General features: G+C 54.8%; 1 protein-coding gene across 1 annotated transcript; it reads left to right on the top strand.

Annotated features, from left to right (window-relative positions):
• The first annotated feature begins 8 nt into the window (after positions 1 to 8).
• LOC119094961 (E3 ubiquitin-protein ligase ZNF598-like) lies at positions 9 to 23,389 on the top strand. Its single transcript, XM_037217872.1, has 12 exons — positions 9 to 304; positions 4,490 to 4,732; positions 5,768 to 5,904; positions 6,564 to 6,638; positions 8,373 to 8,482; positions 9,336 to 9,474; positions 9,902 to 10,048; positions 10,551 to 10,584; positions 20,341 to 20,384; positions 20,679 to 21,031; positions 21,526 to 21,656; positions 23,224 to 23,389. Exons 1-12 carry the CDS (start codon positions 119 to 121, stop codon positions 23,377 to 23,379), a joined length of 1,755 nt encoding a protein of 584 aa, XP_037073767.1. The 5' UTR covers positions 9 to 118; the 3' UTR covers positions 23,380 to 23,389.
• Positions 23,390 to 27,805: the final 4,416 nt, after the last annotated feature.

Genomic DNA, 27,805 nt, shown 5'->3' with positions numbered 1-27,805 from the left:
CTGTCCGTTCGAGGGAGAGGGGAGTCGCGGATTGGTAGCGGTCTTGCAGGGGCAGCTTTTGTAGAGTCGTGCGCGATAAACAAGTTAGCATCTGGTTCCACTCATTGAAGATCCTGATATGTCAGCCAGGAAAACCAAAACGTCCACTTCTGTGGATGACGATGTGTGCATTGTTTGTTTCAAGAATATTACTATTCGCTGCATTATGGACTGTGAACACACCATATGCTACGAATGCTCAACAAGACTGAGAGTTCTGTGTGAAAAGCTGGAATGTCCGATTTGTCGTCAGGAAACAACAATTGTAAGTATGGGGAATACCAGAGAGAATTCATTAGTGGTGTATGTAAGTTCAGTTACCTCTTGTATTCAATTGTGGCCTTTGCCCTGGCAAGGTCTGGGGGTTGTGGGGGTGTAGGTCACGAAAGTGGGCTGCTCTATGGCACTTAAAGTAAACACTGGTGTCACAGTCATATGGCCAGTTTTCATGGCTGATGTGCATGTGCTGGGTCATGACTGAAATGTTGACATAAATCTACAAACCTACAACCTGCAACATGTGCATGTGAAGGTGATGGCCTACAATGTTTTAGCGATCTGTACACTGCCCTGATTAGCATACAATGTCTTTTTCCAAAGGTGCACTGTCTTGACAATGCCATGCACAATGCCTTTTAACATGCACATGTGTGTGTTTGAGCAGGGCATCTTCACTCAGGAGGAATTTCCATAGCAAATTACTTCAGTAACCTTGTAAGGTTAAATTTTTCCTGGCATTTAGTGCAGATATGACATAGCCCAATACAGCCTAACTTTATCTTTTCATTTGGGTCACACTTAACAGGGGAGGGGGAGTGGGCTTGGTCCCATGATCAGTGAACTTGCTGGCAAATCCACAGTGAGGAATCAGCAATAATATTGTACACTCCTTCTGAATGGTTTCACCAGTAGGATACTTTAATTAATAATTTTTGTTTAAGGCCAATATAATATATTATTGTCATTTTCTCATTTCTGTTTGCATGATATGGCTTAGAGTAGTTGTCTTTTGTAGACAGTTCTTTTCTGATAGATGAAATATGTAATGTAAATTTTGATAAAGTCATGTCACGCTTATGAATTATGTGTGCTTAAATGGCTATTATATGGGTCAAATAACATGGCACATCTTTTCAAACATAGTTCCTCTGCGATGATCCTCATTTCCATTTTAGGGCATATGAATGACTGCAGTAATTTTCTGCCCATCATTATCCCTTTTATTGCTACCTTTGGCATTGTGTCAGTAGTACAGACATCATTAGTGCTTCCATCTTCATTTAGATGTTAAAGTTGGATAATGGTCACACAAAGCTTCAACCCTTTTCATGAAGTACCTATATCAGGTATATGTCTTTTCTAGCTAATACAGCTTACTTTGTAACTTAGTCTGCTCTTGTTGGTGACTTTCACCATGTAAAGGAAGTAGTTTGTTTGTTAGGTGCCAGATTCATGTCCCAAAGTTTTATAAGACACATCTTTCATTAGCAAATTGCTGGTATTATGTCATTCCTGGAAGCCTTCATAGTTTTTGGTGAGCAGCATTGAACTGAAATATAAGTCAAATATCTGGCAACCCGGTGTGTTCAGTGGTTGTGTAGTTTACTCTCATATAAATGTGGGCACTGGAAAGCTCATGGAATCTGGTTATTCAAATCTTGGGTGTATTGGATTAAGAACCACATGTTCACTTATCTAACCATGATGACAATTCCAATATTATTTTGATGCAATCTTGATCCTGCCAACATTATGGTAGGGGCCATGCATGAATGTAACATCCCAGAAAATGATAAAAATCATCAGTATGCATTCACAAGCTGATCAAGAATAATGTATGTTATCAGGCTCCTTGTGGCAATTATGTTTTGTAATGCCAAGGTCTGAGAACTGAACTACCAATTGTGTGCTTGTAACCTGTCTCACATAATTTGGGACTTAAACATTAAGCATGTGGTGATGCTTGGAAATAATGCCCTAAAAGCCACAATTTTTGTGGGAGTCCCCTGATTGTTTATGCAATGACCCCTTTGCTGATAAACATTGCTTGTGGAGGCATACTCTTTTATGTACTGTGCTGTCACCATGTGGTGGAGTTCAACTTTGGCCCTAAATACTGGGGAGTCTGGAATCTTCTCAATAAAAATAATGGGGCCTTCTATTTAATACAAAGCATTACAGTTATGTATTGAGCACTATAATATACCAAATACCAGAACCTATTATTTCTTCCTAATTCTGCATATAAGTCAAACTGCATGAAACACATGATAAATTACTGTATTGATAGTAATGCATCAATGTTCTCAATAGTGCAGTAATCTGGCATATGACTATTACACTGGTAATTACATGCTTCATCTTTTTATCATTGTGGTTGGTGTAAGGTTCTTATTTGATTACCTTTCTGAAGAGTTATACAGGATCCTACATTATAACATAGGTAGTAAGTGGGATACTGTCATGTATTTTGCATATGTTAAAGGCCAACTAGGCCAACAAGAACATGCTAAGATGAAACCAGTAAGCTTCATTGAGTTTTGGGCAAAATGTCCCAATAGCTGTGTTGATATGTAAGCTTGAAAAATTCACGAATTCATGAGCTGAGGGGTTCAGATTAGTGGGCTTCATGTGCAATTCAACACCCATATCCTTGTTTGCCATCAGGTTACTTCATGTTTGAAATGCCATGTTGTCTTATAGTTGTCTATTGTGCTTTAGAAGCAATGTTATGCAAAATACATGTATTGCATGTATGGTGATCTACACCATGCACCTAAGCCTCAGTTAAAGAAAACATGCATTGCAAATTTAGTGAAATTAATTGAACAGTTATGCCACAAACTTGGTGGGATATGTGATATTCAAGTCAGAAGTGAGGCAAAACATGCTAATTTTATTGCATTTAGCAGTAACACTTTGATATAAAAGGTCATCCTGCATGTCTGCTGATCAGGTCATCAGGACATCCTGCATGTCTATTGATCAGGTCATGAGGTCACCCTGCATGTCTCTTTATCAGGTCATCAGGTCATCATGCATGTCTGACTATAAAGTCATCAGGTCATCCTGCATGTTTGAGTTTAATAGAAGAAAGGATTCAAACAACTAAACACACAACATTTAGCAGTACATAACACAGCACCCACACACATAAAAACCATGTCTTGATATATCAAAGCCTTAAATATTGCTCACTCCTATATGCTCACTCCTATAAGAAGAAGCCCAACCATGTCACATGACTGGAAAGAAGTGATCTGTAGAACCGCTGGGCGCAACGGAAAAGCGCTGGCCGCGTCTTCGGTGCCCGGTGCCACACGTGAGATGCCTTGGCAGGTATCCTCTCAAACATTTCGGGAGCGAAGCGCGGAGTTCTCGTGGAGCTGAGAAGTAAAAACATTTTGTTCCCCCATGCTGCAAAGTTTGTGGAGAGAGTTCAGAGAGCGAAGTTTGTACTAAAGTTTTTGTCAGTATGCAAGAGCGCCGCGGGGATAAGATGGCGTATCTGTGAGAGGTTTGATGACGCAGCTGGGGTCGCGCCGGGGAGGATAACATGACATGTTTTTGACGATGGCGGGAGATGCGGGACATGCTTATCGGAGTGCGCCCCGCGCTATTTGTCGTACATTGATGCGCTTGCACAGAATGAGGTTCTCACGCAGAATAAGACTCTCACGCGAAATTCGCCGCAGAATCCAAAGGGTATCCCGGCTGTGCCTTGATAGTATGTAGTAGTAGCCAAGGGTAGTCATGGACATAGCATTGATCAGGTATGATTTCATTTTGTGCCAGTGGGGCCAGGTGCTTAAAGCTCGGGTCCATTGTGGCATTAAGTCAGGAAGGCGGTCTTCTCGCCATGGGCTTACGTGAAACATCGTCAATATGTTGCTTCTTTTGTACCTCTGGGATGTGAAGGCGCGATATTGATGCACAGGTCGTAGTATGGTGTTGTTTCTGTATGCTCATACAGTGGGCAGTGTCCATTCAGACGTGCCTTTCGTTTGGTACACATGTCTGCTGCCACGTAGGGTTTGTAAGTTGGCACGTGAAAGATCTTTTAAAAGCTGCGTTTCATCTATTTTTGTTTCCGCTTGCCATTTCATATGCACGTAGCGTACTTATGATATAACAGATGTTTCGGGTCAGTGTCATTCATATACGCATACGATTACAGGCTATTTACTGAACAATGCTCACCATCACCGGTATAATTTGCTTTACAGGTCCTCACCGCCTCGTCGAGGACGAAGCGGTGCTCCGAGCGCTGCCGGTATTTACTTTACATACCCTCCGGCAATGGTTGTTCGGGGCATGTGCCGTGACAAAGAGGCACCTGGTGCGGTGCAGAGTGTGTTTCATGACTCACGACGATAGCAGCCCTTGGCACGCGCATGTTGGCGCAAACGTCGCCGATCTTGACACCTCCTCGCCGCGCCCTCTCCCGCAGGCGGTGTTTTCGCGCGACAAAGGCTCGTTCCGGTCGCTCTTCATGCGCGCGCTGTACAACGAGGACAAGTACAAGCTGGCGCTGGAGGACGAGGCGGTGCGCCGAGCCTTCGCGGGCCTGCTGGCGCACAACTGCCCCGTCTGTCCGCAGCGGCGCGGCTTCGGCACGTTCAAGCAGCTGAGCGACCACGTGCTGCGCGAGCATCAGCTCATGTACTGCGACCTATGCGTGGGGCACCTGAAGGTGAGGGTGCGGACGGGCGCGGGCCCGGCTCCCCACACTGCGGCGAGCGGCGGTGGGACCACCTGCCCTCATTGCCTTCTCCCTGGTGTTAGTGGAGACGTGGTGGGTCGAGGAATGAGCGTCGAAGGCGAGCACTTCGATGGTTTTTAGGCATGCCTGCCTGTATCACGTGTGTCAGGTTGGCTAGTTGGTCAAGGGATGGTAAGCATTTGCCACTACGATAGGTCACGCTTTCTACTTTTCTGGCATTCAATGAGCCACTTCTACAGTACGTCTTCCTCACATGCTAGGGGCACACGAAGCCGCGCGGGTGGCTCGTTCTCCCCCTGAGCTAGGTCCCAAGACGGATGCGCGATGGTCGTGCACGCGGGTTTGGACATTCCGCGGCTGAACTGTGACGCGCCAAATCCCTCCGGTCCAGCAAAGGGTTCTCTGCATATGCTGGCTCCACCTTAGAATATTCCGTTTTTTGTCGAAGGGCGGTGGCGGTGGTGGTGGGGGAAGGAGGTGCTGCCGAATGATAGCTGACGGGAATATGGATGGCGCGGGGTTGGACGGGCAGAGCGTGTCCTGCACCCTCCCCCTCCCGCCCTCCCAGGGGACCAGCTGCCTGTACTGATGAATTGGTACATAGTTTACGCATACACTCGCGCGTAAGCACTGGCGCCGCCCGGAGCAGGGCGGAATGCCTCGCCGTTAAAGGGCATGCAGTATCGGTGCCGGCGTACATAAATGCTACGCAGAAATCATGACGTGTTGTGATCCGGTGTGTGCAGTTTGTTTGTGATCTGGTGTGGGCAGTTTGCTAGACTGTACACACAGGCGAAGACGATAGTCCAAACAATTTTTTCATCCGTATTACTGATGCCTCGTCTTAACCTTCCCCTAAAGCTGCAGTTGGTCCCATTTTTTTCTGGCAGCGCGGACATCCGTGATCGATCATGTGTGTCGTGCCTGCCCGATCCGTGACGTCGCTTTTTCTGCCCGTGACGTCACCGGTGCGCTCCCACGTCACGCGGCCGCCGCTGTCGGCAGATCTTCACATCGGAGCGGAAGCTGTACAACCGGGAGCGTCTGGCGCTACATCGGCGCAAGGGCGACCCGGACAACTCCTCCCACCGCGGCCACCCGCTCTGCAAGTACTGCGAAAAACGGTACGTGGGCGGTCAGAAGCCGTGTAGTCCGTGCTGGGGTTCTTTTGGACGGGGCCTGCGAGCTCCGCAGCGCCATGGCCGCATTTATGCTCCTAACTCGCATTGGATGCGTTGTGCCTCTTCGCATCTCCGTGCAGGGATTACGCGGACGGTGCACCGTACATCTTGCGTTAAGTCAAGAGCTCAGTTCAAGTGAGTTCAGGATCGTTCAGTGAGTCGTGGGGTTGGCAAGAGATGCTCTTGTAGTCGCTCGGTGGTCTGTGGCGACCGAAACGAAACAGCTTCGCGGCGCGCAGCCGGCTACGCGGATGCCCGTCCGCTCGCTACGGCGACGCACGCGGCATTGTGCTACTGACAGCTCGAGTGCTTGCTCTGCCGTACCCGCGATGTCCGGTGTGCTACACTGCCGGCGAGGCATGGGATAAGGTGGCCGAGTGGTCTGAGGCGCCGTGCCCCCAATGACGACGTCTGCGGTTCAATTCCTGCCGCAGGCGGTTCCATGGCGACGAAGCGGCGTGAGGTGCCGCTCAGGCGTTGTGCTCGCCAATGAAGGGCTCAGTAATGACTTGCTTGTTTTCGCGCTTGCGATCCGGTTATGGATGCGAACTGAATGTGCCCTGGGAGGAAAGCCTGCGATCGTTAACGACGTCGTCGCCAGGTACGTGGACAACGACGAGCTGGTTCCTGCACCTTCGGCGGGACCACTTCTACTGCCATCTGTGCGAGGCTGACGGCGAGCAGATCTTCTACGAGTGAGTGGCGCTCCTGAGGGCACGTCTGGCCACTGCTGGGCGCACTCGTGGACGGCCCGGGGTTACCGCTCACCTCTGGGAGGTCAGAGTGGACAGGCGATGTTGAGGGGCACGTCTGGCCACTGCTGGGCGCACTCGTGGGACGGCCCGGGGTACCGCTCACCTCTGGGAGGTCAGAGTGGACAGGTGATGTGGCGGGTCATGTCACGGCAGGTCACCACCGGACGGGACGGGGTACGACGGACGGTGACACACTAAGTCCGCTCGGGAGGGGGGAGGGGGCTGTGTTGCGTGCCGTGTTTGACCCCGAGAGGTCTCGTATGGGATTTCGGGACGCCCGTTTGGAATCACCGTTGGGATTCCCGTTTTCCAGATCTGGTCGAGCGCCCCGGTTGGCTGCAGGATGTGCCGCGCTAATGATCATTAGAGCGAGGGCCCTGGGCTGAGTGGGTGTTATTGAGCACTGTACGGTCCTCAACTCGTTTGACTCTTTCTGCTCGGCTCATCCCAGCCCGGCTCTGCCGAACGGTGTGCGGATTCGCTCAATTATTTGCAGCTGGAGCCTCCCCGACGTCGCGCAGCTGGTCGTGCGCCTCCGCTGGCTCTGATTGGCGGAGATCCGGCACCGGTTGTTAAGGATGTCCCAAGAAACGGGTGAATTCGTGCTTTGCGAGCGGTTCGCTCGTGGATGCTCAGCACGCGCCGGTCTGAATTTCGGCCCGCGCGTTTGGCTTTTGTTTCATTCATCAAAAGTATTGGCTTTAAGGGCCGCCACTACGCCTGGTTGGCGACATCGGAACTACTTCTTGCCCATGTTCTTCGGTTTGATGTTTACAATTAGAAAGCATAACGTTTCCCACGCTGACGGAATAGGGACACGAGATAGTGGTGATATGTGGAAGTAGAGAGAAGCATGTCGCCGGAACAAATGGCTTGCATTTGAGTGCTTGAAAGTACGAATATCACAGCACAGCGTGTAATAAAATGCGCTGTGTGTTGCTGAAAACTTCATCGCGGCACGATCAGCCGTTACGGACTGAAGCTCATCAAAAGCGTGACCGGCCAGGTCAGGCCGCTAAAACTCCACGAATTTCGGCTAGCTGGTGTTAAGACTCGCCGCCGTAGCAACTCAGGTGCTGTGGTATATCAGTAAGCTCGTGGAGTCCCCTGGAGAGGAGAGACGCATGCTTGTATTAACGTATTATTGGTGGCTCGGAATCCACGTGCCCACTCCTGCTCCGCCTACGGTCGCGGGGTTCTTGTACACTTTCAGGAAGCCGCCGACGGGTAGTCCACCAAGCTCCACTGTGCGACGCAGACAGGAATGTGTAGCGACGTTAGAACTGCCCCGCCACCCCCCGCCAATGCCATTCCCCGGGTGATTCACGGACAGTGCTCCAAAGAATGGAAGGCATTGGCCGAGTCGGCCTGGAAACAATAAGCGCCAGTTCGCCGAGTGGTTACTGTCGTGTCGAGAGCGGGGGGACGGGGGTTCGATCCCCACCTGGTGAAACTTTTGCGAGCTGCGCTTTCCATCAGTATTCGTGACGCTGGTAACTCGATCAGCTGCACGTGCAGTAGATGACCGAGCAACTGTGACAGTGACGGCTACTGCTACCAAATGCTGCCAAATGTACAGCCACCAAATGTCCGCGCAAGAGGTCACATCACAGGTCACATCAGCTATTGCATTGCACTGACATCATTTTCTGACGTCACATTACCCTCTCGCAGCGACTACAGCCACCTGGCGGATCACTTTCGCGAAGAGCACTTCCTCTGCGAGCAGGGCGAGTGTCTGGAGAAGAAGTTCATCGTCTTCAGGACCAATATCGACCTGCAAGGTGAGTGCGGCTGGCCGGCACTCGCTGTGTCGCCGTCGTCACGGCCCGAACCCGACTGGCGCCACTGTCGACGGACGGTGATGCTGGCGTGTGCTTGCTGTTGCCTGTGGTTGTCAATAGGGCGACAGCGGCCCTTCGATGATAGTCCAAAGTACATTTGCTGCGGTGACGTAATGTGTGCTGCGGCAAATGAAGAGAAATGCGAAGATTTGGTTGCATTTTTGCCTGAACGTTTTTTTGTGGGTTTTTCAAATTTTGGCCTCCGTGTATCACCCCAGTCTTCGTGTTTGAGTCTACCCTTTGTGTTGAACCCAATGTAGTTGTATGAACTCATTCTTTGCGTTTGATCCCGTTAGTTGTGTCTGCCGCGGTGAAGCACGCTACCTTGCGTGTCTGCTCTGATGTCTGCGTCTGATCCACTCTGTGTATAAGCCACTTTCCGTATCCTATATGTAGCCGATGCAAGGTCTTTCGAGCCATCTGTCATTGCCTGACGCCTCTTTGTGCACCGGATCTGCTGTCCGTGCGTGAACGGTTCCCTGTATGTACCGCGCTCGCAGCTTCGGACGCCACCGGCTGTGTCCGACCCCCTTCTGCCGGCACCCTCGGACACGTCGTCCATACCCGACACGGTGCTCAGTGTCTGAACTCGCCGTCTTTGTCTGGGCCCACTGCCTCTGTGTTGCGGACCCTGTATCTGACCCCCTTCTGCCCCTTCTGCGTGCACCCTCGGACACGCCGTCCATACCCGACACCGTGCTCAGTGTCTGAGCCCGCCGTCCTTGTCTGGCCCCACTGCCTCTGTGTTGCGGACCCTGCGTCTGACCCGCTCCGGCCGGCCGTCCGCCGCCAGCGCACCGCGCCACGGCCCACTCGGACAACAAGAGCCGCGCGCAGCAGCGCCAGGATCGGGTGCTGACGCTGGAGTTCAGCGCCGAGCAGGGCGGCCGCCGCCGGCGCAACGACCGCTACGGCGACGCGCGCAACGACAGGTGCGACCGCTGCTGCGGCAGCAGCGGCAGCGGCAGCGGGTGATGTGATGTGATTTACAGGGAGATGGGACATGTGTGACCTGCGTAACAGCGCTTGGGAGGATAGGGACGGTTCGTGCGGCTGGGTCGGCGACGGTGGGGCGGCTGAGGATGTCACGTTGACAGAAAGACGACAGGTAAAATTACTTTGGCGATTGGCAGACGGGTACGGATGCTGGTGCAGCCGATGGGACTGGCGGCAGGGGCGGTTGTGTGGAGAGGGGCGTTGGGGCTGAGAAGTCCGGCGTGCTCAACGACAGACGCGACAGCGACAGCGGCGGCAGGGTTATGTGATGCTCGCCTCGTGCCGAGCTGTGAGGACTTGATCCCTCCGCTGACCTGACCCGAACTGACCCCACCTCACGACCTCGACCCGCGCCGCCGGCAGGAGGGAGCAAGGCGCCAGGGCCCACTCGCCGCCGCCGCCTCCTCCGCCTCTACCGCCGCAGCAGGCGCCGCCGATGAACACAAGCAGCACGCAGGAGTTCCCGACTCTGGGCACGGGCGCGGCGGAAGGCGCTGAGATCAGCGGCAGGTCAGTGGCGGCGGCTCACGCGGTCACCCGACACGTAGGCAGACGCTCAGCGACAGGTCAAAGGTGACGGCCCACGCGGTCACCCGACACGTGGGCAGACGCTCACGTGGCAGAGGTGCCGGCCCGCGCGGTCACCCGACACGTGGGCAGACGCTCACGTGGCAGAGTTGCCGGCGGTGTCGCGGAGCCGGCCGCCAGACAGTAGCTCACGGGAGAGGCGACTGGCAGGGGCACAGCAGGGGTCGCGTGGTAGATCTCACAGGGCACGTAGTTGATGTTGCTCATTCGGCTGTTCGCAGAGCTGGGATGTGGTGCGGGTCAGACGTTCCAGACTTATAAAGCAACGTTTTCAGACAGGTCAGACATTTGTTACGTGACGTTTTTGGACACATTGTCGCGCCAGTGGTATCAGCCGAGAGACGCCCGGTGACGGGAGCCTCAGTGCAGCGAGTGGCTGGCGCTGTGACTCCTCCTGCGCCTGACGTCGCCGTCGTACCCGCAGGGGCGGCAGCTTGGCACAGCGCGTGGCGAGCGCGGCCGGCCTCACGGTCAGGGCGGGCCCGGCGCGCGCGCGCGGCCGGCCCTGGGACAACCGACCCGTCACCGTCAGCGAGGAGGAGTTCCCGAGCCTGGGCGGCCGGCCGGCGCCGGCGGCCGCCGCGCCGCCGCCGCCCCCGGCGCCGGCTCCCTCACTCAGCTTGAGCGTGCAGCGGCGCGCGCCGCGCTCCACCAACGTCACGATCGACTTCAAGCGGCGGCCGGCGTCGGCGGGGCCGGCGGCCGCCGCTGCCGCCGCCGCCGCCGCCGCCGCCGACGCAGAGGCGGAGGCGGGCGGTGCCCAACCGCGCATCTCTCAGGTACGTGCCGGTGCGGCGGCCGGGGAGGGTTTTCGGCGGGGGAATGGGGGTCTGGGGGCGAGAGGCTCCGGGCTGGACAGCCGCGGCGGTGTTATTGAATGCGCGAAAAGTAGCGAGCCGTAAAGTGGCGACGCTGACAACGCGCGGTTTTGGTGTGCTTCGTTGGGTTGTGCGTTCGGAATTGGTGGCGTTACATATACAGATGCGCTTTCGTCAAGAGTCCGAAGCCGCGATGCTTGTCCACCTAGCACGTCGTGACCAGATGAATGTAAGGGAAAGACCTGGAAGACCTGGGTATCATCGCCGCTAAAGAAGCTGCACACACGTTGGATGTGAACACAAAACACTTCATTGGCGCCGGGAAAGTCACGGGTCACGGGCCACTGATCACGGTTCACAGAGTCACAAGTAGGGGCTACGGTTCAACGGGTCAGCGGGTCCCTGGCCGGCGGGTCACAGGTTGGCGGGTCACGGGTGGACGGGTCAGACGGGTGCCGGCGTGCTGGCCGGGGACGCTCAGCGACCTCCGGCCGCAGCGGGTACTCAGTTCTCTGGCGGCAGCACGCGACGCGTTCAGCATGATGTCCCGCCTTGGTTCGCACTGCTCCCACCGGTTGTGTTTCCTGCGACTTGGCTCTCAATTTTTGCATATTGAACGGCGAAGGCCGGGACATGCAGCCTGCATGGGTCTACTGGCGACTACCTTAAACATGTCCGGTCTAATGCGGACAAAACCAAAACCTGAAACTGCAACGCCCATCATATCAACATTTGTGGTGCAGCTTGCGTGTGCCTTCGGAACGTTGCAGGGACGATGGTTCACGTTTGCGACGTCCGATAGATGCCACCTGAAACTCAACAAGCCCGTGATGATCGCCGCTTCCCAGACGTTACTTCGGAAAAGAGCTGTGTTTGGCTGGGTTGGCTCTAACTTCAAGGGAAGTCTGGGAAACTGGACCGGTAGACGTCGGGTGCCTGTAGGAGAGAGACGTGGACTAGGCCGGTATCGGACCTCTCACCACGATCAGGGCCGACGGCCTGAACCACGCTGGAAGACACTTTGTGGGAAGCTGCACGGTGGCCTGTGCTGATAGCGTCCCTCCCCTTCCTCCTCCTCCCCCCCCCCCCCGCCGAGTGGAGGCCGTTGCATCCGTCCGAACCGGGCCGTAAAAGTCAGGCGCTGGTCCATTGAGCGTCATGTCGTGGTTGCTGCGGGCTGCTGCGCGTCTGCTTGTACTTAGGGCGCTGCCGAATTCGACCAATTTGCGGCTGGGCCAGGCGGCGGTGTATTGTGGTGTCGTATTCCATTTGCGGCGTTCCAAGGCTACGAATAGGTGTGATGTCGCTTGTGTATTATTATATGCGGCATTACACCGAATAGACGCGTGATATTGCTCCTCTGATGTATTTTGGGTGGGATATTATTTATTTATGTCGATATTATTTTGAGTATCTTATCCGGGGAATAAAGCTATTACTACTGTGCTATGCCTTTCCGGCTTAATGCTGAAACTCGGATGGCAGGCAACCAAAGACCCCTCCCATCGTCCAGCTGCGCATGACACGGCGTCGGGGAAGTCCAAACGCCACATGTGCACGCCCGCCGTGTTTCTGGCTTTCATTCATCTGCCGTTGCCAGGTGCGACCATGCTTCATTGTTACTGCGTCGTCCTCATTTCCGGCGCTCTGCCACATAATTGAGCGTTCGTGAACGCGTGAGTGAATGGGTGAGTGGGAGAGCACTGTGAGTGAGTCGAGGCGTTGGATGTAGTCATATAGCCCTGGCTGCGGCGCCCCTCAGCGCGAGCAGCGATTGGCCGGTGGGGACCGCAAGCGGCTGATCGCTCCGCCCCCGTGTGAAGCAGCCCACGTTCAGTCATTGTTCACTATTGAGCGGCCACCTTTTTGGTGTGTGACGGTTTTGATTTGACACTGCTACAGGCAACGTCGGCGTCAGGGCGTGGTTATTTTGGGGTATACGAATGAGTTGGGGTGCTGCTCGCCGGTATCTTTAACGCCCAGGTGTGAGCTGGTGTCTTCGTGGAGTGATGGAAACGGGCCGCTAAAAGTAGAAGTAAAAAGTGACAAAAACTCGCGTGGATGGTGACAAAAATGTTCCTCCAAACTTGGATATGTTTTACTGCTTCTTCACTTCGGGCAGATACTAATGTGTCGTATGCAGCGAACTGTCGCATGCAACGAACTTTCGCATGCAACGAACTCGCCATGTCGCACCTGTTTTCTCTCAGAACGACGCGGTGTTATCGCGAAGCACGAACTTCACTGTTCACCATCGGCGTGGGAGACAATATCGGACAAGCTTCGGACACGCATCATTCGACTGGCTATTCGGCTGCTTTTCGGAGCGTTAATCACAGGCTTGTTCACAATCCGAAAAAGTCCCATTATCGCGCACGTCACTGTATTCGGCGACGAAAGAGAGAATGTGGCCGTAGTTGCCCTTTGTTTTCTTCAGTTAACAACCCGAGCCCCCGTGCGGTGCGACACAGGCGTAGTCACCCGCACCTCAGGACTCGGGCTGTCAACCGGCTGGTTGCGGCAGAGTGGCTGGGACTAGCACTTCTACGTTGGTCGTGCTGGTCCGGTTTGAAACTTCGGGGCCGGCATCGAGCTGATGACGGCCCGGACTGACAGACAGGGAAGCGTGTCCAGAGAGGGACGGATCACGAAGAGCAAAGAACACTGCGCTGTCAGGTTGCACAAAAGTATGTTAGCGATATGGCTCAGTTCGACTACCACACTTGACATCAGCAAACATCTGCCTAGTTCCGGCAGTCGATATGCCAATAGCGGCCAAGCAGTGGTCATACTGTCAACCGTTCTGTGGTAGGCATATCACTAATATCATTACCTAATATTAACAGAGCAGCGAAGCCGTGGGGACGCCCACAGTTCTCACCCGACGCACAATGCCACACACACAACAGCACTCGTTGGCGCCATCTGTTGGTGACCCACACGACCAAGTGTTGACCTCGTGCCGCTACACTGTCATCTGTAAGGAATTGACTCGGAAATGACTTGTCTGTTATCTCTTGTCTGTTATTTGTCCAGTGGGCTCTAGAGGGTCATTGTCAACTAGAAAACATTTTTGTCGCGTGTCGTTACCTCTACGGCTACTAATGATATTGGCTTCGCCATAGCTTGTTATTTTAACAAGATACCGGCTTGCCAGTGAAGTGGTACTGTACCCGGCAATGAGCTGACCAAGCAAACCAAAACGCTGTCGTCTGCCCCGTTCCCCGCAGGGGCACCGGCTTCGGTCGGTGTAGGGGACTAGCGCCCCCTCGGGTCCCAGCTCCGGTAACGGGTGGACAGCGCAAGCTGTTCCTCTCAGGGCGTAGCGACCCTGCCGGTACGTGAGCCCCTTCTCCTTGCCCCGCTCGCTCCCTCCCCATTACCCATTTTCCCGCATCCGGCCCACTCATCACTCCTGATCCTCGTTTTATCGGGGTCGCCGTGCCCCCTCGCCCTCGTCCCCGGGTTGATCGGATCCTGGTGGCTGAGGGGCGCGTCGTGCGGGTCAGTCACGGCGCGTCCCAACACTCCACTTTGGCCAGGATATCCGGGGGCGCGGGGGGCCCGTGGGGCCCCACACGGGTCTAGCGGCTTGTCGCTCGCATCGCGGTTGGGTGCTCCTTGCGGGTTCCGCTTGGGGCGCCTGGCCGCGCGCAGCGGCTTAAGGGGTCAAGGGGCGGCGGCGCTGAACCACGGTCAGGACGGGGAGGGGTCTCCCCGGTTACACCTGGCCGTGTGGGAGGCGTCGTCCGCCCCGTATAGCACCGAGGTAGCTCTGGCGGCACCACCACCAGCTGGTGAGTGGGCCGTCCCCCAGTTGGGCTCCGAGGTGGGTGGGGAGCCCCGGTGCCGAAATAAAGAACAACCTTACATGGCATCTACAAACCCAAAAAACTCCCGCCCCCCGAGAGGGGGACGGACTGCGATGAATTTAGGGTGCAGCGAGGAGTCGGTTCCACCTGCCCCACGCGTTCTTGTCTTCCGGAGTGATGTGAAGAACCTGGCATCGCTTTCACCGTTTCAGCGCCGAAACGGATGCGACAGGTTGGGAAAAGTCACCCGCTGTGACAAGCTGAGGGACGGCGCGATCGAAGTGGAGTTCGCAAACGGCACCGATGCGACTCGAGCTTTGACTGTAACTGAATTTGTATATGCCGCGAGAACCGAGGGTGCAAAGCAAGACGTGAGCGTGCCGGTCACGGTCACACCGCACCACACCAAAAATTTCTCAAAAGGTATCATAAACTGCTATGACCTTCGTGACGTCAGCGAGGAGGAAATCATCGAAGAGTTGGGAATTTTCGGGGTCACGGCAGCACGTAGGATCACGACCAGGAGGGGTGATGACCAAATCCCTACAAACAACATGATACTGACATTCAACCGGCCTGATTTACCGTCTGATATCCGCATTGGCTACGCAGTTGTCAAAGTCAGGATCTTCGTTCCGAATCCGATGCGATGTTTTCAATGCCAGCGCTTTGGTCATACAAAACCACACTGCCGCAATCGAGCTGTCTGTGGGAAGTGTGCATCTTCCGAGCATTCGGGAGACCAGTGTACCTCTATGCAGCCCTGGTGCGTGAACTGTGGCACGGGGCAGGTACCGCACACAACTTTCGATCGAAGTTGTCCAGCCTTCGTGAAGGAAAAGGAAATTATATCACTCAAAACTTCAAAGAACATTTCTTTCCGCGAGGCGCGTGAACAGTATGAGGCTAATCACCCCAAGGTATCTTATGCCGAAAAATCCAAAACCTCTGTACCACAGTCCACCAGCATCAGTCACATGTCAGCGGTCCAACTCATCACGCTCCTGCGATCCTTCGGTTTGTCTGTGGTGCCGGCGGGGCGGGCGACCCCCGCCCAGTCGGATCCTCCTGGTCCTTCAGTTGCGTCCTGCTCTACCAACGCTGTGCCGCCGGACCTTCATGTGTCGTCGGGGTCGCAGACGGGGGAGGAGGAGGGATGGACGGTGGTCAAGCGCGGCCATGGTCCGCGGGCTCGGCCTTCCTCGCCGTCTGTCACTCCGCTGCCCTCGTCGCCTCCGGCGACGCTGGCGAGTGTGTGTGGACGAGCAGCGGAAACGATGGAACGGCATGAGGCGGACAGGCGCGCCCGCGACGCCAAGCGGGCCCGCCTAGCGGAGTTGGAGAGGGCTAAGACGGCCAATCGCTTGTCCGTTGCAAGCAAGGAGCCCACCCCTCGCAGTGGCACACCATCGCCGAGAAGGCCAGTGGGGGCCCCCGCTGACCCCCCAGACGCCCGGTAGAGGCCCGCCGATGGGCCCTCCCCCGCCGCCACCCCGGACCGGGTACGCTGGCGTCAAGCGTGCCCCGGCCGGTCCCCCGTCTCCATCTGACGGCGGGAGCCCCAGAACTCGTCCCAGAGTGGGGCGCCTCCCTGAAGATTCCAACCGTGGCTCTCAGTCAGAAAAGTCTGCTTCTGCAACTGGCGCAGCCCAGTTCTTTTAGGACGTGCCCGGTTTTAGTATGTGACCTCCAACCGGCTTTTTAACACGCCCCCTTTACAGGCCTTTTTACGGTGGAACTGTAGAGGAATAAGGGCGAATGCCCTCGACCTCCAGGCTGTCGTCAGCAAGCACTGTCCTGCAGCCGTAGCGCTGCAGGAGACCAAGCTTGCTTCTAGTCACCACTGCACGCTGAAGGGATACGCCCTGCTTCGCAATGATGTGTTAACCGACGGTATCGCACATGGCGGTGTCCTTCTTGCAGTCCACCACAGCGTGCCAGCCAGGAGGTTTAACCTGCGGTCTACGCTACAGGCTGTAGCCGCACGCCTACATTTTAATCACCGTCACATCACGGTGTGTTCTTTATATCTTCCACCTGGCGTCGGTTTTCCATTGGAAGACATGAGACGTTTAGTGCATGAGTTGCCTTCACCATGTCTTCTTTTAGGCGACTTCAACGCTCATCACACCGCGTGGGGTTGTGATAGCACGAACACCCGCGGAAGGATGTGCGAACATTTTATCCGTGACTCGTCACTGTGTATTTTAAACACAGGGACTCGTACTCATTTTACACTGCCGTCTGGTCAGACTTCCGCGCTTGACCTGAGTCTTTCTAGTCCCGAGCTGGTGGAGAGCCTCGAGTGGTCTGTGGCAGATGATCCAATGGGCAGCGATCACTTCCCAGTGTGGCTTCGATTCCAAATAAGAGGAACGTTGGGTGTAAGACCACGACGTTGGAATTTAAAAAAGGCTGACTGGAGAGAGTTTGAGGCTCGACTGGAGACATTATGTCAGACCGGAGGTGTGAGGGTGGCGCCCTCTATTGAGGATTTTACTCACAGACTTCTAGATTGCGCTAGCGATTACATCACGCGTACTTCTGGATTTCCTCGTCGCACTCCTGTGCCGTGGTGGACGGAGAAATGTCGTGACGCAATTCGCGCGCGCAAACGTGCTTTCCGAGCTTTTGACGCCAGAAGTAGCTTGGAGAATTTAGTAGCCTTTAAGAAAGCCAGGGCTTTCGCCCGCCGCACGATAAAAGAAGCGAAACGTGAATCCTGGCGTATGTACATAAGCACGCTCAACCGATTCACACCAACTTCGCAGGTGTGGGCTCGGATCAAACGTATCTCCGGGCAGTTTTCATCCGTGCCACTTCCTGTGTTACATGTTAACGGCCAGGTGGTGACTCATCCGTTGGATGTGGCTAACGGGATCGCCCGAGCACTCTCCCACCGTAGCGAAGGTGCAAACATGAGCCCACAGTTTTTACGGCAAAGAGCACAATCCGAAAAAACCGTAGTGAACTTTTCTACAAGGCAACCACAGGCGTACAATGAGCCCTTCACTTTGGTGGAGTTGGAGTCGGCAATCGGAAGACTTCGTAGTGTATCGGAAGGTCCTGATGACATCCACAATGAGATGCTCCGACATCTGCCTCCGTGTGCACGTCGTGCACTATTGGCGGCCTTCAACAGGGTGTGGTCAAGAGGTGAGTTCCCTCCGGCCTGGCGGGAAGCTGTTGTGGTGCCTATCCTAAAGCAGGGAAAGAGTGGGCTGGACCCTCTCCATTACCGACCCATTTCACTGACGTCATCACTGTCCAAGCTCATGGAAAAGATGGTAAACGTGCGACTCACTTGGTTTTTAGAGAACAACGATATTTTTAGTAACTCGCAGTGCGGATTTAGGAAAAACCGTAGTACGGTGGACCATCTCTTAACACTGGACACCACGGTTCGCAAGTCTTTTCAAGAAAAAGCGCATATGGGCACAGTATTCTTCGACATTGAAGCCGCCTATGACACCACATGGCGCCATGGTATTGTTCAAAAGCTCTTTAAATATGGTATACGTGGCCATATGGGTGCTTTTCTCCAAAGGTTTTTAGCCAAACGATACTTCCGTGTTCGGGTCGGCGACGTCCTCCGACAGGTACGAACAAATAAACGGCGTGCCCCAGGGCGGCGTGTTAAGTGTTGCACTGTTCGCAGTTATGATAAATGATGTTTGTGATGTGCTCCCACAGTCGGTCGGACGTGCCCTTTTTGTTGACGATTTTACTATTTGGACCAGCGCAGCGAGAGCACCAGCGATGGAGCGGCGTCTCCAGCTGGCTGTGGACCGCGTTGAAAGATGGGGTGACATGAACGGGTTTCGTTTTTCAGGCGACAAGACCGTTGCGATGCATTTTTGTCGTCGCCAGCGATGTGATGATCTGAGCATCCGTCTATATGGTCGCTCTATTCCAAATAAGGCCGTGGCCAGGTATCTTGGGATACACTTTGACCGCCGCCTTACATATAACGCACATCTTAAAATGTTACGCGATCGATGCTTTTAATCTCTCAACATACTAAAGTGTGTGTCTCGCACATCGTATGGGGCAGACAGAAGCACGCTTATGCTTTTATATCGTTGCCCTCGTCCGCTCCAAACTGGATTATGCATGCTTTGTTTATGATGGCGCGTCTGAATCCAGCAAGCGTGTTCTTGATACCGTCCACCATACTGCCATTCGCATTGCTACTGGGGCGTTTCGCGCATCACCTTCCGTCAGCCTTTTAACGGAGGCACACGAACCACCACTTTCGACGAGGAGGAAAATGCTTGGCATGCGTTATGCCTTGAAGCTGCGGCAGTTCCCACGTCACCCGACATATTCTGCAATATTTTCGCGGTTTGCAGTAAGTTCTCTTCGTCATGGGCCGCAGCAGCACGCTTTAACTTTTGGTTCCCGAATGAGAGCGTTATTGCTTGAGAGCGGAATTCCTGTTCGGGGTGTAAGGCAAGTAAGCCGCCTGGCTTCTCCTTGGCAAATGACCACACCCTTCATTGACACCTCGCTTACGGAAATTAGGAAAAAAGACGTCACACCACACCTATTGAGATCCAGGGCAGTTGAGCTTTTGGCGTGTTATGAAGGATATACCCTGACATACACAGACGGATCCAAAACCTCGGATGGCGTGGGTTGTGCTTTCGTTAGCGGGTCCGTCACTCGATCGTTCTCGTTACCGGCCCACTCGTCAGTTTTTACGGCGGAATTAGTTGCAATCACCAAGGCGATATGTTTCATAGAAGTGGGTGAAGAATCTTCACACGCCATTTTTACAGATTCACTGAGCAGCCTCTCTGCACTGAAGTCTTTTTATCCATCATGTCCCCTTTTACAGGACATTTTATCACGCCTGACACAATTGAATCGGGTTGGAAAGAGAGTTGCACTATGCTGGATCCCTAGTCACGTCGGTATCGTGGGCAACGAACTGGCTGATGCCGCTGCTAAGCGAGCAGCGGTAGCACCATATACCCGGTTTTTGCCTATCCCTGCCAGAGATTTTTACCCGGCAGTCAAGACCTTCCTGAGAAGCAGATTGCAGCGCTGTTGGGACCAGGTGGGGGGCAATAAGCTCAGGGCAATAAAGACAGAGTTGGGCTTGTGGTCGTCATGCTCTCGCAGTGTGCGGTGGGAAGAGGTGGTTTTATGCAGGCTGCGCATTGGGCATACTTATGCCACCCATGGCCATCTGTTACATGGAGCCGACAGACCCCTATGCCAGCGGTGTGGTGCCGTCCTGACTGTCCATCATGTCATTATAGCATGTCCATGCCTCTTCGAAGAACGACGACGTCAGTTTGGTCCACAGGCTTCGACCCTGACGATAAACGATGTGCTTGGTGACAGTTCCTCCTTTCTTGGTCCCAAACAGCTCTTTTCGTTTTTAAAAGATATTGATTTTCAAGTCATTTTCACACCGTACTAATTAAGTAACAGCATAGTTATGGGCGCAAAATGACCACTGCAGTCGACGCGCCCGAAAACTCCAATGAACAACAACAACAACGTCTGCCCCGTCAAGTGCCGCTCTCTTCTATCGGGGCAAGGCGTAACCAGTGTTTCCCGCTCTCTCCGGCAGGTGTCCAGCTCGGGCAACATCACGGTCGAGCGGCGGCCGCCGGAGCCGGTGCGGCCCGCGGGACGCGCCGGCCGGCCGCCGCCCGCCACGGAGGAGGCGTTCCCCTCGCTGGGCGCGCCGGCCGCCGCCTCCCGGCCGGTCTCCTGGGTGCCGAAGCGGCCCGAGCCGGCGGCCAAGCCCGCGCCGAGTCCGGCCAACCGGCCGGCGGCCGACGACTTCCCGTCGCTGGCGCCGGTGGCGCCGCACGGCAACTTCCGCAACTACTCGGGCGTCGACGGTGTCAGGCCCCTCGCGAAGTCGGCCTGGGCCACGGACAACCGGCCGACGCCGGCTGCCAGCGGCGCTACCAGCGGCGCTGCCAGCGGCGGCGGGGCGAAGGGCAAGAAGAAGAAGAAGCGGCCGGCGGCCGGCGAGGGCGGCGCCGAGGCCGGCCGGCAGAACGGCGTCAGCACCGCCGAGAGCGTGGAGGTGCGCAAGGCGACGGCGGCGGTGAACGGACTGTCGGTGGCGCCGCGGCCGCCGCCCGGCCTGCCGCCGCCGGGCCTGGCCGAGCCGACCGCCGGCTCCCGGCACGGTGGCTTCGAGTACCAGCGGCCGGAGAACTTCACGGCGCGCAACGGCCGCCTGGTGCTGCAGGCGCGCGAGCTCATCCAGTCCGAGCAGGGCCTGGACGCCTTCAAGACCCTGTCGAGTGAGTGGCGGACGGCGCGGGGCGGCGAGGTTTGCCGCCCCGGTTCTGGCCGTTTCTTCTGGGTGGCTTTGGGATGCCTCATCTGCTGAAGTCATTCGCGTGGCGTCTCTCCAGTTCGCCGAGGGCCTTTCGGGTGGGGAAGTGGGAGAACCAGCATCTTTCTCGTTCTCTGCAACTTCTTCTGTTGTGATGGCGGCACTGTTGGACCGTGTTTCACCTGGCCGATGCCAGCTTGCGCCTGTGCCTGTTCTGTCACGTCGCTGGGGCTGCTGATGCCGACGGGCGATCCAAACGCACGCGACACGGCTGGGGCGCGCCGACGGTGTTACACAGCGGCGGCTGGCGCGACCCGGCCGCGACGGACCTCTTATTCACGTCACTAACGGATGCTTCCTGGTGCTGGGCGTCGCTGGACGCCGACGATGTTTGCCCTGGACACGTTCCCGCCCCCGGGTTTGGATGATCTCGCTGCTGACATGCGCTGTGCTCTTTAGAGACGTACCTGGGCGGCGGTCTGTCGGGCGAGGATTACTACGCCAGCTGCATGACCCTCATGGGCAACGACAAGTTCGGCAAGGTGTTTCCCGAGCTGCTGGTGCTGCTGCCCGACATCAGTAAGCAGCAGGTAAGCGCACTGGGCGCGGTGTTCGTGTGCGGAGCGGCTGCTCAGCAGCGACACTAACGGACACACCTCGTAAGACGTGAGACGCCTTTAAGACGCCTCGTAGACGCGAGACGCCTCTCACGGCATGTGCGGAGCGCGCTGCTCAGCAGCGACACTAACGGACACACCTCGTAAGACGTGAGACGCCTTTAAGACGCCTCGTAGACGTGAGACGCCTCTCACGGCATGTGCGGAGCGGCTGCTCAGCAGCGACACTAACGGACACACCTCGTAAGACGTGAGACGCCTCTCACGGCATGTGCGGAGCGCCTGCTCAGCAGCGACACTAGCGGACACACCTCGTAAGACGTGAGACGCCTTTAAGACGCCTCGTAGACGTGAGACGCCTCTCACGGCATGTGCGGAGCGGCTGCTCAGCAGCGACACTAGCGGACACACCTCGTAAGACGTGAGACGCCTCTCACGGCATGTGCGGAGCGGCTGCTCAGCAGCGACACTAGCGGACACACCTCGTAAGACGTGAGACGCCTTTAAGACGCCTCGTAGACGTGAGACGCCTCTCACGGCATGTGCGGAGCGGCTGCTCAGCAGCGACACTAGCGGACACACCTCGTAAGACGTGAGACGCCTTTAAGACGCCTCGTAGACGTGAGACGCCGCTCACGGCATGTGCGGAGCGGCTGCTCAGCAGCGACACTAACGGACACACCTCGTAAGACGTGAGACGCCTTTAAGACGCCTCGTAGACGTGAGACGCCTCTCACGGCATGTGCGGAGCGCGCTGCTCAGCGGCGACACCAACGGACACGCCTCGTTAGACGTGAGACGCCTTTAAGACGCCTCGTAGACGTGAGACGCCGCTCACGGCATGTGACGAGCGCGGCGACAGTCGATCTGAAAGTTTCGGCTGTCATGTGTAAGGCATCGAAACCCAAGGAAGTGAAGCCGGCTGCTCTGGTTGCGACGAATTGGGCCTCTTGTTGCTTGTGATTGCAAAGGTTTGCGGTGGCTGAAAGGTTGTTACAGTTTGTGGAAAGGAGTTTCTGTAAATTTTGGAAGGCTTGCCGGCATGTTGATCGACCCAAACTGAATATTCTGTAATTGTCTAGGTGGGACACGTGGCCTGCGAGCTCGCTCGTGATTAAGTATGCCGAACTCTTTAGTTTGCGGTCAAAATCGTATATTCCAAAAAAACATTTTCAGTCGTACCGTCAATTGCAATGCATCGGTAGCGGATTACCGGGTCAACGGGCAATACCGGGTCAACGGGTAATACCGGGTTACCGGCACCAGTACCGGTACCGGGTTTGCCAAGGTCAATTATTTTGTTACCGGGCCGTCGATCGCATTTCGTCACACCGCATACCGTGGGGCGCGAGCCTCCGATGTAGATCAACGCCCCGTCGCTGTCGCTGTGACAGCTGTCGGGTATGAGGCCCGACCCTGACGTCCATGACGCCGGTCCGCCAGCGCGCCTGTCGCCTGCGACATCTGCACGAACACCTCTAAAACCCGTCGGGCACGGGCGCGGCGCTACTGACGCCCCTCCCCCTCTCCATCCCCTCAGGAGCTGCTGGCGGCCCACGAGAAGCTGAACAAGAACGGCTTCCAGCGCAACAAGTTCCCGGCGTGCCCGACCTGCTCGCAGGTGCTGGTGTTCGCCGACTTCGCGCAGCACACGTCGCGGCACTGTCAAGACGGCGACTTCCCGGCTCTGTCCTGAGGTCGCGCGCGCCGAGTGTGTGGCCGGCGCGGCGGCCGGCGCCGGCGGCCGGTCGGGCTGGCTGCCCCACCGCTGCGGCGGGGCTCGCGCCGCCGGGTGGGCTCGGGTGCCGCGCGGGGCGCCGGGCCGTCTCCGTCTCGGGGTGTTGTTCGGGTTGGGGTAGTTGTGAGTTCGGAGTGGTCTTGGTCTAGGCAGGGGGAGGGCGAGACTCAGGCTCGCGGCGGTCTCGAGCCCGCGGTGGTCTCGTGCTCTGGATAGTCTCGTGCCCGCGGTAGTCTCGTGCTCTGGAAAGTCTCGATCCCGCGCTGGTCTCAGACTCGGGATAGTCTCGGCGGCGGTGTCGCCTCGCGCTCGGAGTTGCCTCTCGCTGGGAGCTGCCTCGTGCTCGGGGTGGTCTCAGTCCCGAGGCATCGAGCTCGTCGTGACGCGGCGACAATGCCTTCGCTCGTCGCACGGCGCTCACTGCGCGCCGCAGAGCTGGCGAACAAATTCTGCCTCCGGCGCCGCGCCGTCGACTCCCTGTGCTCTGTCCCGGCGTCCGTGATTCGGATTGGAGCGGTGCTGTGATTGGACAGCGGGCCGCCCACCCGGCCTTCGCTTGAACTACGTGGCGTTGGTTGGTTACGTTGGCGCGATAACGTAAACGATGGCAGCCTCGGTGCCGCAGGGATCTGCCGCGCCGGTTTATGGCTGGCTTTTGAGGCCCGGGTTATGTGCGCCTACTGATGTCCGAGTTATGTGTGGCTACTGACGGTGTGGACGGATGGAGACCGGGCGCAGACTCGACGCGCGAGATGGATGACTACTGACTCATTGGCCCCAGTTGTCACAGCTGTGAATGTGCTTTTATGTTTAGGCTGCGCGCCAGTGCAGTGACAGCCTCGTTCGCGGACCGTTTTAGATCAACAACTTCCCGATCGCCTTCGTAGTTGCCAGTGAGTTCAGCCAGCGGAAACGCACGGTGTGTTGTGGGCTTTGACCGACCCTGGACAGTGGCTACCTGTTTTGACGGGTGTGGGGGAGGGGAGGGGCACTCGCTCCCTGATCAGTGCCTTTGCCAAGTGGAGTTAGGTGCCGGACGTGGCGGCGGACCCTGGTGGGTGCGCTGTTCGGCACCGCCGAGAAACGTTACGTTGGTGCTACGGTGCGGTGATTTGTCCATTATGAATTATGACATTGGTGTGCGTATGGATATGTGGGTAAATCACACTCTAGCAAATAAAGAGACAATTCATTATAACCAGCTGTCATTGACGAGAAGAAACCTGCGCGCCTGCGTGTATGCCTGCACGTCAAGGCGGTCAAGAACCTGAGCCCATTTCCCCATAGTTTCATGGGCCCGGGCTCTGCCTACTGAGGTAGCATCTTGCGACGTCGCATGTAAGCGCGTTACACGCATCTAGCAAGATCGCCTGAAAGTCCAAATGTGAGCAATAAGCATAAGCTAGTTTATTATTAGCTAGTTCAGGCCCATAAGACGTAAAGCGCGTAGCGGTGGCGCGCTTTGTTGTTCGTCCGCGCAGTTGCCGAGTTATGCTATCAAGGCCGTAGATAATCGCACCCGCGTGCAGTCGAGGTCTGGGCACTTGCTCGCCTTTTCAGAATGTCGACAGCGCGTCGATCGTTACCAGGCGTTGCCATGGGAACAGTGACGGCTTGCTCTTGAACAAATACACTTATTTCGCCTCTCAGTCAAATGAGTCCGAATCAATGCTACGCGTTATGTATGACTCCGAGCCTGGGCCTCCGCGCGACTCGATATTTTTTCTGGTTTGGGGAAAACGTAGACAAAAGCTTCAGTTTGGGCTCTAGTTTATCGCAGCGATACTGACGCACGAAAGACGAACGTCAAGCCGCTATGTATTGCTAGAGCCCGGTGTGCCCGTGCATGTAATCAATGGGTGTAATTGGGCACAAAGCCCTGGGGCGTGAGGTGGTGCGGATTGCGCGCAGATGTGACACGACTTTATGTTCGTGTAAGCACTTACTGTTGCTGGACGTCATTAGATCCGGGGCTTCCCAATGTCTCTGAAAACAGTCTGAGAAGCAAAGCCAATCTTACGATGGGAACGCTACTTTCACCTGGTGTAGGATGCATTGAGTAAAGCACTTTAAGCTCGCATAACACACACACAAAGTAGTACTGCTCATTTCCCAAACAAATCAACTTCTTCACCAACTTGTTGCAACACTTACATCACTTCAGGACCAAGGAGCTCACAGGCAGGGGATGGATAATTGCTGTCCTGCTGGTATGCTAAAGAAACAAAAGTATGTGTTTGTTCTCTCAAAATTATCACAGGCCCTTTTACCCAAACTGAAGGTGTTGCTGCTCCTCACATGACCACAATTCAGATCAAGGAGGCTCATCACAATGGAGCTAGCAACTACAAAAACATGTGGAAGACCTCCACATTGAGAAGCCTGACCTGGATTGTGGTCATGCGTGTACAGCTTTTGGCAGTTCATGCTGTAGATCAGGGTGTCTATTTTGTGTTGAGGAGGCCTTTTTTGGCCCAGGGGGTCCATTGTTAATTAGGGGGTCTTTTATTGGGAACAGGAAGCATCTTTCATGTTGCAGATGGCCTCATTTTCTGACCAGGATGCCCTGTTTTTGGAAAATGAACTTTGCTGGATTTTGAAATCCCTTTGCGAGTCAAAAGGATGTTGTTGAGAATTAGGATGCACCTTTATGCATAAGGAGGCTATCTTCTGGAACTGGAAGCCCTGTTTTAGGATAGGTATGCCTTTTCCTGATCAGAAGGCCCTTAAACCAAAGGCCCCTTTTTGAAATTTTTAGTGGTTGGTATTTATTTGGAGGCATATTGATGCATGTAATAATTTGATAAGGGGTCACATGACATTTTTCCACTCCTCAAAATATGGTATTGTCCAGGAGGCACCTCTGTGATGAGACCCTTTTATTCAGGGGGGCCCTGGAAAGCTGTGTGCTGTCAAGAAATATTTGGGGCTGTCCCTACTCATCTCAAATGGGTGGCATTTTTGGAACAGCATAGCTTTTATGCCATTGCTTATATGACATAGTTGATTGCAACTTCCAGCAGCCTTACCACTATTCCAATTAAGATGGCCCTAATTTGCCATCATAATTAGGAAAGACCACATATTCATAAAGTTAAGTTTCATCATGCATTATTGAGTATCTTGAAAAGCAATGGTCTATTTGAATGACATACTCAAATACTGCTGGCATCAGAATCCCTGTTAAGTGCAAGTTGTTTTGCAGACATGGTCCACATCACTATAGTGGTCAGAACTACTGAATGGCTTTTGCAAGCCTGATAACCCTTAATGTGATGGATGTTTATTATGCCATGCAAGATTATTATATAGCTGTCTAGCAGTCCAGGGTGTTCTCTCAGTGTGTGGAAAATGACATGTGATGACATGTTTGTATTCCAGAAATTTTGTGATTCCCAGAATTGTGGCCAAGTTGAAGGCAAAACTTTTTCAGTTTTGTGATTGTGATAATTGTGACCAGTCCAAAGGCAATGCTTTGTGCTTGCCAATGTCTCCAAAGGCCAGGATTTTAACTCGGGGTGTACTGGAGAAGAAAGCTAGCTATTTGGTGAAGCAGTAGCCTTGGAGAGCAATTTCTTCAGGGTACAAAGGACCCTGACAAACAATAAAATGTTTCATACACTGCTCTGTCTTTTCTAGGCAGGTTCTGCACTGTAAATGGGATATCAATCTATGTAGCTGTGCCCCAGATGCACCACATTATGATAATTTGCCAGCTGGTGAAAGTGCTGCAGACACTATGCTGCCATACACAATGTTGTTTTTCTTCACAAACAGCTGCCAGGGCAGAATGTGTGCTGAGTCTGTCTGTTGTCTTACTGCTCTGTGTGTGTCATTGCTGGTCAGTATCCTTAGACAACTGATTTGCTCCATGCTTTAATGCACTGCACCTCGTTGCCTCCATTTCCTTACATACCCAAGCAGTCTTCAGATCTGCTGATGCCAGTCAGTCTTTGTCACATAGTTCCTGTTTGCAAAATGTTGACATGACAGACTGCCAGGTAGGCTGATGGTATTGCATCTTTGCAGACCTGCTCCAGAGCAGTGACAATGCAAACAATACCTAGTGCAGCTGTGAGAAGGTTAGATTGGCTATTAGAAGGCTGGATTGCTTCATACATGATAGCCCTATTCATGTGCTCAGCATCTGTTGCCAATCATTCCAGCCAGACTCTGCCAGGCACGCTGACTACCACAGGCCAGTGCCAGCCATGAACATCGACGACGTATATGCTCACATTGGCCAGTTTGGCCGGCAGCAGCGCAAGTACTTCGGCGTCTCGTCTGCCGTGCTGGGCACGTACGCCTCCGTGGCTACCTTCAACCAGCAGTTCGCCTGTAAGCCCCAGCAGACTGAGGGTGGGGCTAGGGGTTAGGCACTTTT

This window comes from Pollicipes pollicipes, unplaced genomic scaffold, assembly GCF_011947565.3.
Source record: "Pollicipes pollicipes isolate AB1234 unplaced genomic scaffold, Ppol_2.1 Scaffold_4219;HRSCAF=4965_pilon_pilon_pilon, whole genome shotgun sequence".
In the NCBI taxonomy this organism is placed as follows: Eukaryota; Metazoa; Arthropoda; class Thecostraca; order Pollicipedomorpha; family Pollicipedidae; genus Pollicipes; species Pollicipes pollicipes.
This window is presented reverse-complemented; position numbering and strand designations above follow the sequence as displayed.